This window comes from Hetaerina americana, unplaced genomic scaffold (assembly GCF_022747635.1).
Source record: "Hetaerina americana unplaced genomic scaffold, ioHetAmer1.1.p SCAF_1, whole genome shotgun sequence".
NCBI lineage: Eukaryota > Metazoa > Arthropoda > Insecta > Odonata > Calopterygidae > Hetaerina > Hetaerina americana.
The window spans coordinates 17,025,846-17,037,774 of record NW_027286069.1 but is presented as its reverse complement, the minus strand read 5'-3'; the positions used below and the strand labels follow the sequence as shown (position 1 = coordinate 17,037,774).

General features: G+C 35.3%; 2 protein-coding genes across 4 annotated transcripts in view; one reads left to right on the top strand and one right to left on the bottom strand.

Moving 5' to 3' along the window:
• Window positions 1-1,109: 1,109 nt before the first annotated feature.
• Window positions 1,110-5,975, bottom strand: LOC139700285 (ferredoxin-fold anticodon-binding domain-containing protein 1-like). Its single transcript, XM_071598926.1, has 2 exons — window positions 5,472-5,975; window positions 1,110-3,403 (listed from the first exon to the last, which is right to left on the bottom strand). The coding sequence occupies exons 1-2, from the start codon at window positions 5,650-5,652 to the stop codon at window positions 1,770-1,772; spliced, it is 1,815 nt and encodes a 604-aa protein (XP_071455027.1). The 5' UTR covers window positions 5,653-5,975; the 3' UTR covers window positions 1,110-1,769.
• Window positions 5,976-6,087: 112 nt separating this feature from the next.
• The window catches only part of LOC139688895 (glycerophosphocholine phosphodiesterase GPCPD1-like), a 69,894-nt gene continuing 64,052 nt past the window's right edge, over window positions 6,088-11,929 (top strand). For 2 of the 3 annotated variants that reach the window (XM_071586271.1, XM_071586269.1), the window contains exons 1-4: window positions 6,088-6,748; window positions 6,820-6,977; window positions 9,580-9,636; window positions 10,505-10,665. In XM_071586271.1, the coding sequence (XP_071442372.1) occupies window positions 6,600-6,748; window positions 6,820-6,977; window positions 9,580-9,636; window positions 10,505-10,665 (525 nt within the window). In that variant the 5' untranslated portion in view covers window positions 6,088-6,599. The remainder of the gene's footprint in view (window positions 6,749-6,819; window positions 6,978-9,579; window positions 9,637-10,504; window positions 10,666-11,929) is intronic. The other variant, XM_071586270.1, reaches the window with a different exon arrangement.

Here is an 11,929-nt window from a genome sequence, read left to right as displayed (position 1 = left end):
CGCAGTGATATATAGAGCAGTCTTGAGAAGTGCAAAAACTTAATTTTCAGTTGAAATATGAGTAATATCCAAGAAATTATAAATTAACTTGAAGACGAGACAATGATGCCCAAGGTCCAAATACAGAGGGGTTGGCCAATTTATCGTCTCAGAATATAAGTGCAATGAGCAACGAAATGTTCTCCATGGTAGTATGAGAGAGAGTTCCGAATCTGCGAACCTTCCTAGCGGCATCAACTATTTACACAATGGAAAAAAACTGCCCGTAAATACTATAGAGAATCGAAACACCCTGGCAATGGATTTTCCATTTTTTCTATATCGGCATTTGCTTAGGGCAGCGAGTGACGGGGATAGCGCGGTATTTTGTGATGTCGTCTGTCGGAGGCAAATGGTGCAGCTGACGAGCTGATTGAAGGTCCTCGAAAAGTGTCTCACAATACGCGACAAAACATATGCATGCATGGAAATTATGTTCAGATCTTAAGGTACATGATAATAAATTGCAACATTGATTTATTCATTCATCTATTTTGGAGAGTCAGAATGTAAGATTTTGTATGGGTGCTCGGTAAAATGTTGGGAATCCGAGGTCTGTAAATGCTGCCCTGTACGAGACCTCGAAATGGAGTGTCTAAGGAACCACAGGCCGCTAGTTCCATTACATCACCGGTCCATAATAAATGTTTACACTCATTTACTCTGGTTGATTTACTACACCTTTCCCTCAAATAATGATTCAAACTCTTACACGCATCTCTACCCATTAGTTTTCTTATCGAACTCCTTAGAAACGATTTTGTATTGACTTTTAAAATGTACCAAGATCATTAAATATTGTATATTTCTTTCACTACCAACCACAATAGAATTTAAATTCACTCTTTTAAAGGCCGGGGACCATTTATAGGAACTATGTGATATTCAGACGAGCTGAATAGAGTGCATGTGTTAGAAGCCATTAAAATGATGGCGGCAATCGTAGCTCTCCAAAACATATGTTTGGAACAATTACTATATCTTCGCAACATCCGCGGTTATGAGATTGAACACGTATCACAGGTTTTGTTAGTTTTCTTTAGTATCCTGCGAGGGTGTGGGGCAGGGGGTGATTAACACCAATCTACCCTTGCTTGACCCAAAACACCTCTCCCTCCTCGTGCGGTCGGACAACCGATATTTTGTTCCGATTCCTTATCGTTTCTGGGAAAAATGACATTTTAAATCTATATCTCCTGCACTTAATCTCTCGAATTTTATTGGCATGATATATCCTACCGTAAAATGATGGGCGTAATAACATATTTTCAACATCATTGCTTTAGAGACTTCCTTCAAATTTATGCAAGAGATTTAATCCGTAATTTAGTCTTCGTTAATGATAGATTATGGCCAATTCCAAATTTTTGACCCAATAAAGTATTTTTCATTTAGTGCCAATTTGTTCCAATCACCATAAGCTCTTTGGTGTCATTCCTGATCATAGGGAACTCCTCCTTGAGGCTAGCTCAATTGTCTTTTATCATGTTTGTATGCACAAGGGAGTTCATCAATTGGGTAGGTGCAACTCAATTAGGGGAGTTAGTTTAGAAGCACATGAAAGTTTTATCAATCACGATTGCTTCAATTCTTTCAACATATCCCACATTACTCAGTAAATATAATGGCATTGTGGTGATCTCAGTGGTATTCATTTATTGCAGATTGTTAGATGTTACTGCAGTGAGTTAACATGAGATCCCCTTTTGGGGGTAGGTGTGACTTCCAAGTCATTTGACACTGACACCCAGTATATTCACTAAACCCCAATGAAGAACCTCATTCTGTATTCTAACTGCTGATTTCCTATGTAAAGGCCATTCAAAAGAACGATACTTTAACCTGAAGCACCAAGAAACTCGGTGGCCTTGAGCAGTTCTTTCAGGAGGTGGATGGTAGCAGTCAATTAACTCAACATTTATAACTACATCACCAACTAGATGCCACAGAAGATACCAAAAATCTTTTTCTGAGTAAAGTCCATTCTCAGAGAAGCACACATCAAAGATGAATGTGGTAGGATACAAACTTTCTGGAACAAATTTCATCTTCTTCTCGAGTTCATAGCAAGTAGATTGTTTGCCATAGGCTAGCTCACTTGTGTTGTGCAATGAATATCCTGGTATATTTTCATTTATGGGCAATAATTGACAACCTTTTGACCTAAGTTCTCTCCAATCACTAGCACTGAAAATCATTAATGCAACATTATCAAGGTTAACTGTACACACATCTTGTACACCAGGCAAGCCACAAAACAAATGCCCAAGCACAAGCATTTGATCTAGTGAAATAACTTCATATGTTGGAGAACTGAATGTGCACTCGGAGCGTGAGTGACCATTTGAAGCAGGATTCAGCACCCTGAGCATGCAGTGCCCCGGCCCTCCAGCAAGCTTTGTCAAAACACTTAGAACAGCTGCCATAGATCCTTCCCCATAGATCATAGCTTCAGCTCCTACTGGAGGCAATGAAAATATTTGACCAAGGTAATGGAAAACATGACCTTTAACAAGGACCACAGAGCTATGTAGGGATAAATATTGCAGACCATACATTAAAGAGTCTCTGAGGTATGCATGATTACCATCTATAGTGCATTCAGCAAAATGCATTCCCTTTTTATGTTTAGAAGAATACACACTGCATCTCCCACAAAAGGAAGACTTAGCCGCCACAGCACAAGATAAGTGTAAGGGCACTTTTTCATCTGCATCAATTATATGCTGAGCATTAACTCCTTTTGCTAACTGATGTACTACATAGGAGATTGGAAGACTAGTTACTGGACTGTCATGATATGACATGGCATGAACTCTGGAACAAGTTATGGATCCAAAATGAGTTTTAATAGAATCAGGAATGATAAGGTCATGCAAAGATTCTGATGAAAATGGGTTACTTCCCAAAGGTAATCCAATTCTGAGAGGACGAGACTTGCAAAATGCATATGTCAGACTATCATCAACATGGAAACCCTTTTTTCCACCCTTCCCATAACCACTAGGAATATAGTTTTGGAAAAGACTGGATTGAAAACGTTCTACTCTCTCAAGGATAAGGCTACCATAAGCAGCCATTTCTACTATTTTCCAGGTATCACCATAAGCTCTTTCACGTCGGGGTTGATCACAGGGAACGCCTCCTTGACCTTGGCACAATGTAACAATGATCCGTGACTTTTCTCCTTCATTGAGGCACAACGATGCAGATGAGAAGAAGGAGCATAACAATTCACGATTCAGTTGTATACGACTCTTCCCACCAACATGGGGAAAATTGAATATAATGTAGTCATACTTATCAGTTAAACTTCGGTTTTCTGGAAGTTTGGTCGCATCTACTCCAAGCAGAATTCGCACACCTGATAAGGGAAAGAGAAAAGGGGTTTTCATACTCAAGAAATTATTATCATCTGAATATTTAATACAAAGTACAGGAACTCCAACCAGTAATCTCTAATAATATTGGAATCTCAAAATTCATGGAAGGTCACAATAACAGCAAATGATAAGTAAGGTATCTACAAGGATACCACTATTAAAATTAAGAGTAAAGTGATATTTTTCAGGTTATGCATTCTGTATTATTCAACACTACATTTGGTATAAATCCCTTTGATGTTATTACCTATCATTGAAGACCACAAGATATATTTAATAAGGTATGATTTGATAAGGATACAAAGATATGACTACATATCATTAGAACTTATATTGCTCTCCAACAGAGTGAGATAAATGGATAAGTAAACTTCGGTAGGCAATAAATGCATATGCTGACAAACACTAAAAATGCTTTTATTGCAATAAAGAAGGAAGTAACATCAAATTATGGAATGGGGCTTGAACATTGTCGCAGGGGACAAGAGAGCCTGTAAGACACAATCATTAAGAAATTGAAATTACATTGAAAGAGGAATGCATGGATTTGGAGAAATCGCAGCCACTGGGAAGAATTGACATCCTACTGAAAACTAAAAAAAAGTAGTACCATGAAGGGATCATAAAAAACTTGATAAGAAATGCTCGAAATTAAAAAAAAATAACAAACAGTACCTGGAGATACGTAAGGAAAGTAGAGAGAAATATGGTTAACTATATAGTAATGCCACTATGCCTATATATACTGAGCAAGAGGTTAATTAAATTAATAGTTTCAGGGCTTCTTTATCACTGGATATTTGGTCATGCAAAATTGAAAATTTTGTTCCATGACACGAATATGTTTTCAAAGAAATTAGAGTTGCATTTGCTTTATTAATTTATCAGAATGACCATTAATTCTATTTCTGGAAATATCAGTAGTTCCATTTCATTGGATATTTCCGAGAGGAAAGTGATAAATCAAGCATAAAATTACAACAGCTTATTAATTTGAGTGCTGATAAATAATGCTGATTTGGTGAATATTTAATTCCTTAGAAAGGATAAAATGCAATGGGGGAAGTTCGGCAATTATAAACTATTCCTTTAATTTCAGAAACAATATATATGAGGAACCTAGCCTAGGATGCAATGAAGGCTACTGTCTCTTCAGCACCCTATACGTTTGGAAATGGGGAGACAATAAAAACACATACAAATGGTATAAACAGATTCCTTAGGGTGAGAATTCTTTAATAGAGTGCTGCAAGTGTACGGAAGATACGGAAATGTCATTTCTTAAAGAATGATTCACCTCACCCTAAATCCCATAACATATCATGTACCCACTAATAGGTCGGATAAAAATTCATTACTATTCCACATTCCTCAGTTTTTGAACGGATAGTCAGTACCTCTAATAAAATTCAACATCAAATAACTGCCGCGACAGTAAATTTTAACAGAGTCATCCACTAATATGCATGAAAATGCAGAAATTTTGAAATGGAAAAACCATTCTCCATCGTAAAAATCATCCCGGTCAAGGAGAATGATTTTTACACTTTGACATTAGTATTGAAATCCATGTTAGCAAAAAATGAAAAAAACTGCATACGTGGATGACTTTAATCGCACAGCATTATTTCAATATAATGAACTGGCAATGCTCTTCAAGAAAATCATAATTTGAAGTGCTTAGGCATTGAGAATGCGGATAAATGCAACCCAAAGAAATTATAAAGCTATTGATAGAATGATCTCACTCGAGGAGGGGTGAAGGGGTTCTGGAAAAAATCTAACCCAAATCGAAGAGTCGGATTTAGTTTGGTGACAGGAAAAACACCCCAACATGCTACCACAAGCACCACTTTGGCTCTATTGGCTCTTAATCTAAAATATCATTGTTGAGAGGATTCTTCGTACAATAGGATAGTCTGATCTATATTAAAGCTCTTTGAACTTTAAATGAACTCTATGAAACCAGTTGACCTGCTTAAGGGAAAGGGAGGCATATAAGAACGACCCACGATTTCAAATCACAGACCAATATTGACATTACAGCACCTTTTTCACGCAATAATTCTATGTTCGCCTTTCTGGGTTGTTCCTCTGCATCAGTTTCTAAGCACGTTGCCGTCAATATCGACGGTTTGTCTGTGATTCCCAACAAACTTACAGTGAACGAAAAATTGCATTCACCGACTAATAGCACAGCCCGCGCTTCTTTAAGAATTTCTGCCCACATTTTGACATATCTAGCAGGACATGCTGAACAGATACCGAAGAATACTCCTTGCTCCAACAATATTTTAAACAACGATGAACCCAAATTCAATGGGTCGCAAATCAATCACAGAGAACTCCAAGTAGTTAGGTGGCACAAATTATTAAAGATATTCATTGATGAGAGTACCCACGGTATTCCTTTTCCTCTACTAGCGAAATAACTACAGTTATTACTACTTTTAAAATTCTAGGCTTTAAATAAAAATACTCGTCATATATAAAACGTTGACACATTTGCATACACTATAACGATAAAAACAAATACAATGAGGTTGTCACCGTGGTTCCGATGTTTCCGAAAACTTTTAGTTCTTGCGCATGCGCTCTCTCGCGAAGTTTAATTGCGTTTTTAACAGGTAAAGTAAGCACAAACGAGCATGCGCGTCATCGTCGTAGAGTTGGATCTGCAATGTGTACATCGTTTGGCTGGCAGCGCTGGTAGTTTTTGGTTCGAGTGTGTTGCGCATTTTTTGTCTTCGTTAGATTTTAATGCAGGTAGTGGTGTATCATTTGCAAAATAAGTGAAAACCAGGATTACAGCTGCGGTGCGTCAAACTGTATGAACGACATTTGTTGTTATGTTGAAAATTCATTACTTTTCGCCTGCCGACTGATCGATGTTGGATAAGAAGCACCCTTTCTCCCATGAGAAAGGGACTTTCCAATGAGGCTCATTGTTTTCATGGTGCTAGAACTATTTACGAATTTGAATACTAATTAAGGACGTGAATTTAACATGCGTATATGACATTTGATATGCAGTTATATTTTTGTGATAATTTTGCGCAAATATGCATTAACAAGATCCGAGTGAATCGTATTGTTATTCTCCGCTTGAAAACATAAATTACTGTATGGAGATATTATATTGTTTATTATTATAGTTTTTCATAATTATTCAATACAATGGCGAAAAGAGACTGGAAGTTTCGTGTCAGGTGCAGTGCAGGATTTGGTGAAACTGTTTGTGTTGTAGGCAACTGTGAAGAACTTGGTAGCTGGAAAAATAGAAATGCTGTCATACTTACTAAAGAAATTTGTTCTGGGGATGAAGAGTGAGTTTTATTTTTAAGGTTATGTAGTGTAAAAGTTTTTCATTCATCTAATGATTGTTTTTTTTCCTTAGCAATATATGGTCATGTGTGGTGAGCATTCCTATGGTGGATGTTGAGTACCGGTATTTTATCTGTGTCATTATTGAACCATTTGGTGATATGCTGGAAAGGCAGAGTATTGTTCGGCAGTGGGAAACCAGTTTTCAGCCACGCACAATTTTGCGTCAAGGTGTGGTATAGTACTTTTAATGCTTTAAATATTTCGGCCGTGTTGCCGTTTTTCTCAAAATCAACGATTAAGATGACTTGGGTTCCTACTTCTGCAATAATTGTGAACTACGTAGCATTTTATAAAAGTTTCATGAAACACCCAAATGCCTAAAATATTTTCCTTTTTATGGACGCCTATTTCCTATTGTCCTGCTTTCATAGTGGTTCCGAATTAATCTTTACAATGATTTCCGCCATCAAAACTAATTACTTTAACCCATTCTATATTTGGCACAGTTAGATGTTTCTAGTGTGGACCAGTTTGAATTAAGTTGATCTATTAACCGTTCATGGGCACCGTATTTGGATGTGTAATCAATTTTGTTAGGCGGGGCCTATGGAGTAAAATGCGGATTTGTTTGCCATACGAGATATGGGTTTTGGAGTGACACTTTTTTCTTAATTTGAAGGGATACTCCTTGATTCTATGCAGCTCAAATTACAGCATGCAAATTCTTGAATTTTGTCGTGTGTTGTTTTACCTAGTTTCAAGTATGATTTTATCCACAATCAGAAGCATAAGATATATTATCTTGATGCAACAATTTCAGAGTGTAAAAATCATTCGCCTTCTGTCAAGGCGAATGATTTTTACACTCTGAAATTGTTGCATTGAAATGCACATTAGCCGATGACTCCTTTAAAAGTTAATGTTGCGGCATCTCCCGCAGTTTCTTTGGAATATATTATCTTATTTGAAAATGGACACCTAATGGCTGCCGGGTAACAACCAAGGGCATAGATACACGAAAAGTGTAAAATTTTAGATGTTGGAAATTTCGTAGACGCCCGAAAATGAAGGAGTGTTGCCTATTTTCTCAACAGAAGTCCCCTTCAGAGATTATCTGTAGTCAAGTCTAAAAAATAACTCATTTTGTGAGGTATCATTTAGTAGATCAGTTCTGTTGTGAGAGAATCCCACCCAGCTGATCGTAATAATTATATTTTGTTGAATATATTGTGTTGAATGATCTGGAACCCTGTAAGTACCTCAGTAGTGTGTAATGCTTTGCATGTTCGTCAAGATGTATTTTATTTCTTTATGAAGGTAGTATTTTATTTCTTTATGTACTCTTTAATTATTTGGAAGAGCGTTGACTGCTGTGAGATAACTGAAGTGTAAACTTAATTATTGATGCTTAATCTAGTGTCTTCCATATTTCTGGTTATTTTATTTTCATTATTTTTTAGTGATTATCAGTGTACAAAATCAAAAATATGTTTGAAACCATCTTCACCTCTCTTAATATGTACAAATAAATAAATAATTTAGTCAATGTCTTATGTTTTACCTACAACTAAGTATGAGGCCATGATCAACAAAGCTCATTGCAAAGACAATATTAATTATTTTAAAAGAGTTGGCTCATTGAAGCATTTGAATTAAACGTGGAGGCCCTAACACTTCCTTTTGAGATTCAAAATGCTACGTTATGGAGCAGAGAGAAAAGTCAGCAATCTACGCAGAGGTTATGGTGCATTTGAAATATTTAGTAGGTATTGTACATATATATACACAAGTCAACTTCCTTTTCTGTTAGAGTAATTTTGGGTACAGAGCTGAAGTGTCTTAAAACATCTGGGCTGAAGTAGTCCTAGGAACCTGGTATACGACTTAATTTTCCCACAGTCCTTCATTTAAATGAAGTTCATTTCAGATATATTTTCACCAATTCTTTTTTAAGCTACAAGTATGATTGGTAGTGTCATATACTACTACTACTACAGTGAATAAAATTGAAATAAGAATTCTTTTATTTTTGTTAGCGAAACTAATGATTCAGGTCATTTATCTTAATTAGGTGCTATATTATCCTTTTACTTAAATGCACTATTTGTCAACTGTATTGTTTTAGTTACTAATTGCTTCTGAAATCTGCCGCCTATTTTTGCATGAATTTGGCCATTGTTGGGGCAATCCTACAACTTTGAAAATATTGATGTGATGAAAATAAAATGTTTGCTAAATGATCGATTGTATCCATAAGTGTATATGTTCGGTGTTGTAGAAGGAAATAGAAAATAATGCAAACAATCTATGTCTACTTAATTTATGAATGCAACTGCTCTTTCAATTGTGATAGGATTCATTAGAATTCAGTGACTACTTATAATTTCTAATTTTTGCTTTTTAATGTAGTAGATTAAGAAATATCAATTGAGTAGAAGTGTGATCTCTCTCCCAATTGAGAAGGCAAGGGTTTGTGAGATATGGAGGCAGATTTAGGGAATTATGGCAGTTACATGTCAAAAATTAAAAAAATGTGAGAAAGGAATAGAAGTAATAATGCAGTCAACTCATTGAGTTTCATTTGATGTTATGCAGAGAGAAGTTTAATAGTTTCCCTAAGCCATAATGCAAAATGTTGACACCACTTCTATAAAGTCAACATTCCTGCTTGTTAAAGTTGATACATCAACTTACTAAGTGTTTAACTTTCACCTCAACATTTGTTCAGATGATAAATAATATTATATAATTCATAGCTGACAATGGTAGACATTTAGAGGAAGGGAAAGTTGGATGTTGTTGTTTAATATTTATGGGTGTGGGATTTCAGGAGCTGAGGATGTGATGGATTTTCAAAGTCAACTCCCACAACCTCCCCAGAACAGCAGTGAGTTACATGTTATAGCACTAGTTGCTCTCTGAATTTTTTATCTCCCTTTAATTAGCCATTTACCTGACTGCTTAGCTTTTAAACTCAACCGAAGGCATTGATCAATTGTGCCAGTTAGATGCTTCTTCCCTGCAAATTTGCCGACCCCGGTGGCGACGAGGTAACGTCCTCGTCTGCCATTCCAAGGGTCACGGGTTCGATTCCCGCCTGGGTGAGTTTTCCTCCACCTAGGGCTTGGGTGTTTGTAAATGTGATCATTGTTATCGTTGTTAATAGTTCGATGTAAAGGCCAGAATGCACTGTTTTCGGACTTATACTGAATAAATAAATAAATAAGATTGTGCTTATATTTTTCCACTTGGGTAATATTGTGTTTTACAAAAGAAAAATAAATAGCTTAAAATGAAGAAATAGCTTCTAGCTTTCGTAGCAATTTATGACCCAGATACACACATATGTTCCTAAACAATTATCCAAGCACGCCGAACCTCTCAAGCTACCCCTGCATCAGCAAATTCCTGTGGGGGCAGTGATCATTGTTCAACATCTTTTAGTTATTATTAGTTCATTTTTTATTTGATAATTTATGATTTCATCAATGACAATTATTTTAGCTATATATGATGCAGTACACATTCTGTATTGATTTAAATTAGAGCGAACTATTTGTTTACTTTGCCAATATCTTGATATTTTACGTCAATGTTAATTAATTAATCAAAGTAAAACCAGTTTTATTTCGAAAATTTATGCCATTTTCTAATTTGCTAGCTACTCAATATTTTGAAAATATTCTTGAAAAGTGTGCTATTTTTTCTATTTGTTAAATTGTATATGTGGAGTGATCATTTTTATTTTGTTTTAGATGGCTCTAATTGTACGGAAAACCCTGAGCCCGAAGAATTTGGTGTACATAATAATATGAGTCGAGTAGAAAGAGGCTGGCTAACTGGTGACACTGTGCTTCAGCTAAAACTCTTTGATAACCCCATCCAGCTATGGAAGAAAAAACTAAAAGGAAAAAAAGTAAGCAAGAAGAATTAATTTTGTCTGTGTTACAAGACAGGTCGTATTAATCAATCGTTTACATCTATAAGAAAATAGTTTATTATATATCTATAAAATGTGTCATGATTCATCGACTTGTCTTATAGTTACCATTGAAATATTATTATCCAACGTATCAGTTTGTATAATATTATTCCAATACGCAATAGAAAAATTGAATATATTGAGGCTTATCATTGTTATTTTGCAATACAAAATTCAAGCATTGCTATGTTCAGTTTTTGTATGTAAAATGGATGGAAATTAATATAACGCATATACTTTTTATGACAGACTTATACTTGCTCCTAATTTTTTATTTCCTGGACAATGCTAAATAGAATATTTTTAAGCTTAGCACTCACTATGACTGAGTGCGAGCTCAGGACAAATGTTTTGTTGATTATTTTATTATAAAGATTCAAAATAAAAAAAAGTTGCCCCAGTGTTCATAAAATTGTCCATAAATAATCTTATTCGATAAAGATTATTATATTTGGGAATTATGGCTACCTTCAAACATCGTAGAATAATACAGGTACTTGTATATACCCAAAGTCATTTGCATAACTTTTTTATCTGTCATTTTCAGAATTAATTTCAAAGTCAATATTTTTAATTAATGTACTCTACTTGAAAGAGTTGATGAGGAATTGCATATTCAGGAGCAATATTTTAGGATTTTGTAGGTTCTTTAGTGTTGGCATTTCTTCTGTGTCAAGATTTTCTTTTAAGCTTTTATGTCCTCCATTTGGCTTTCCCAATGGAAGAAATTAATTACTATAATTCATGTGAACTAGCTGCCAAATACTCATATACTCAGTTTCAGTACTCAGAAAGAGGTTGAATGGTTTTCAAACACTGTCTATTTCATCTTAGCTTATCAGTCGCAAATATTTTTAACTCATACCTCATTTTTCAAGTTAATCCACTTTTCTTGTGAATAATTCTGAAACAAGAGTTGCTGCTGGTACACACACAATAATTGGAAGCATTCAGCATAAATATTTAAGTGAGAAAAACATGGAGAGCAAAAACGATGCAAATATTGAAAATTTAGTAAGCATTTTGCTAACCTATGGGTCACTGCAGGATTGAGTTTTTTACCTACGAATTTGCCATTGGGATGAAAATCAAATAAATATTCTGATATTTGTTTTTATTTTTGCTGTTACTTAAAAACTATTATTAGGATTCTCATCTCTTAATCATTTCATCTTGGTTATATGAGTATTCATAAATA

What these genes read in the sequence shown, in the direction of transcription:
- LOC139700285 (XM_071598926.1), bottom strand. Translation starts at nt 5,652, where the DNA reads ATGTGGGCAGAAATTCTTAAAGAAGCGCGGGCTGTGCTATTAGTCGGT. An exon ending in AGAATTATTGCGTGAAAAAG is followed by an intron (nt 3,404 to 5,471) that starts GTGCTGTAATGT and finishes TTCCCTTATCAG; the next exon opens with GTGTGCGAATTCTGCTTGGA.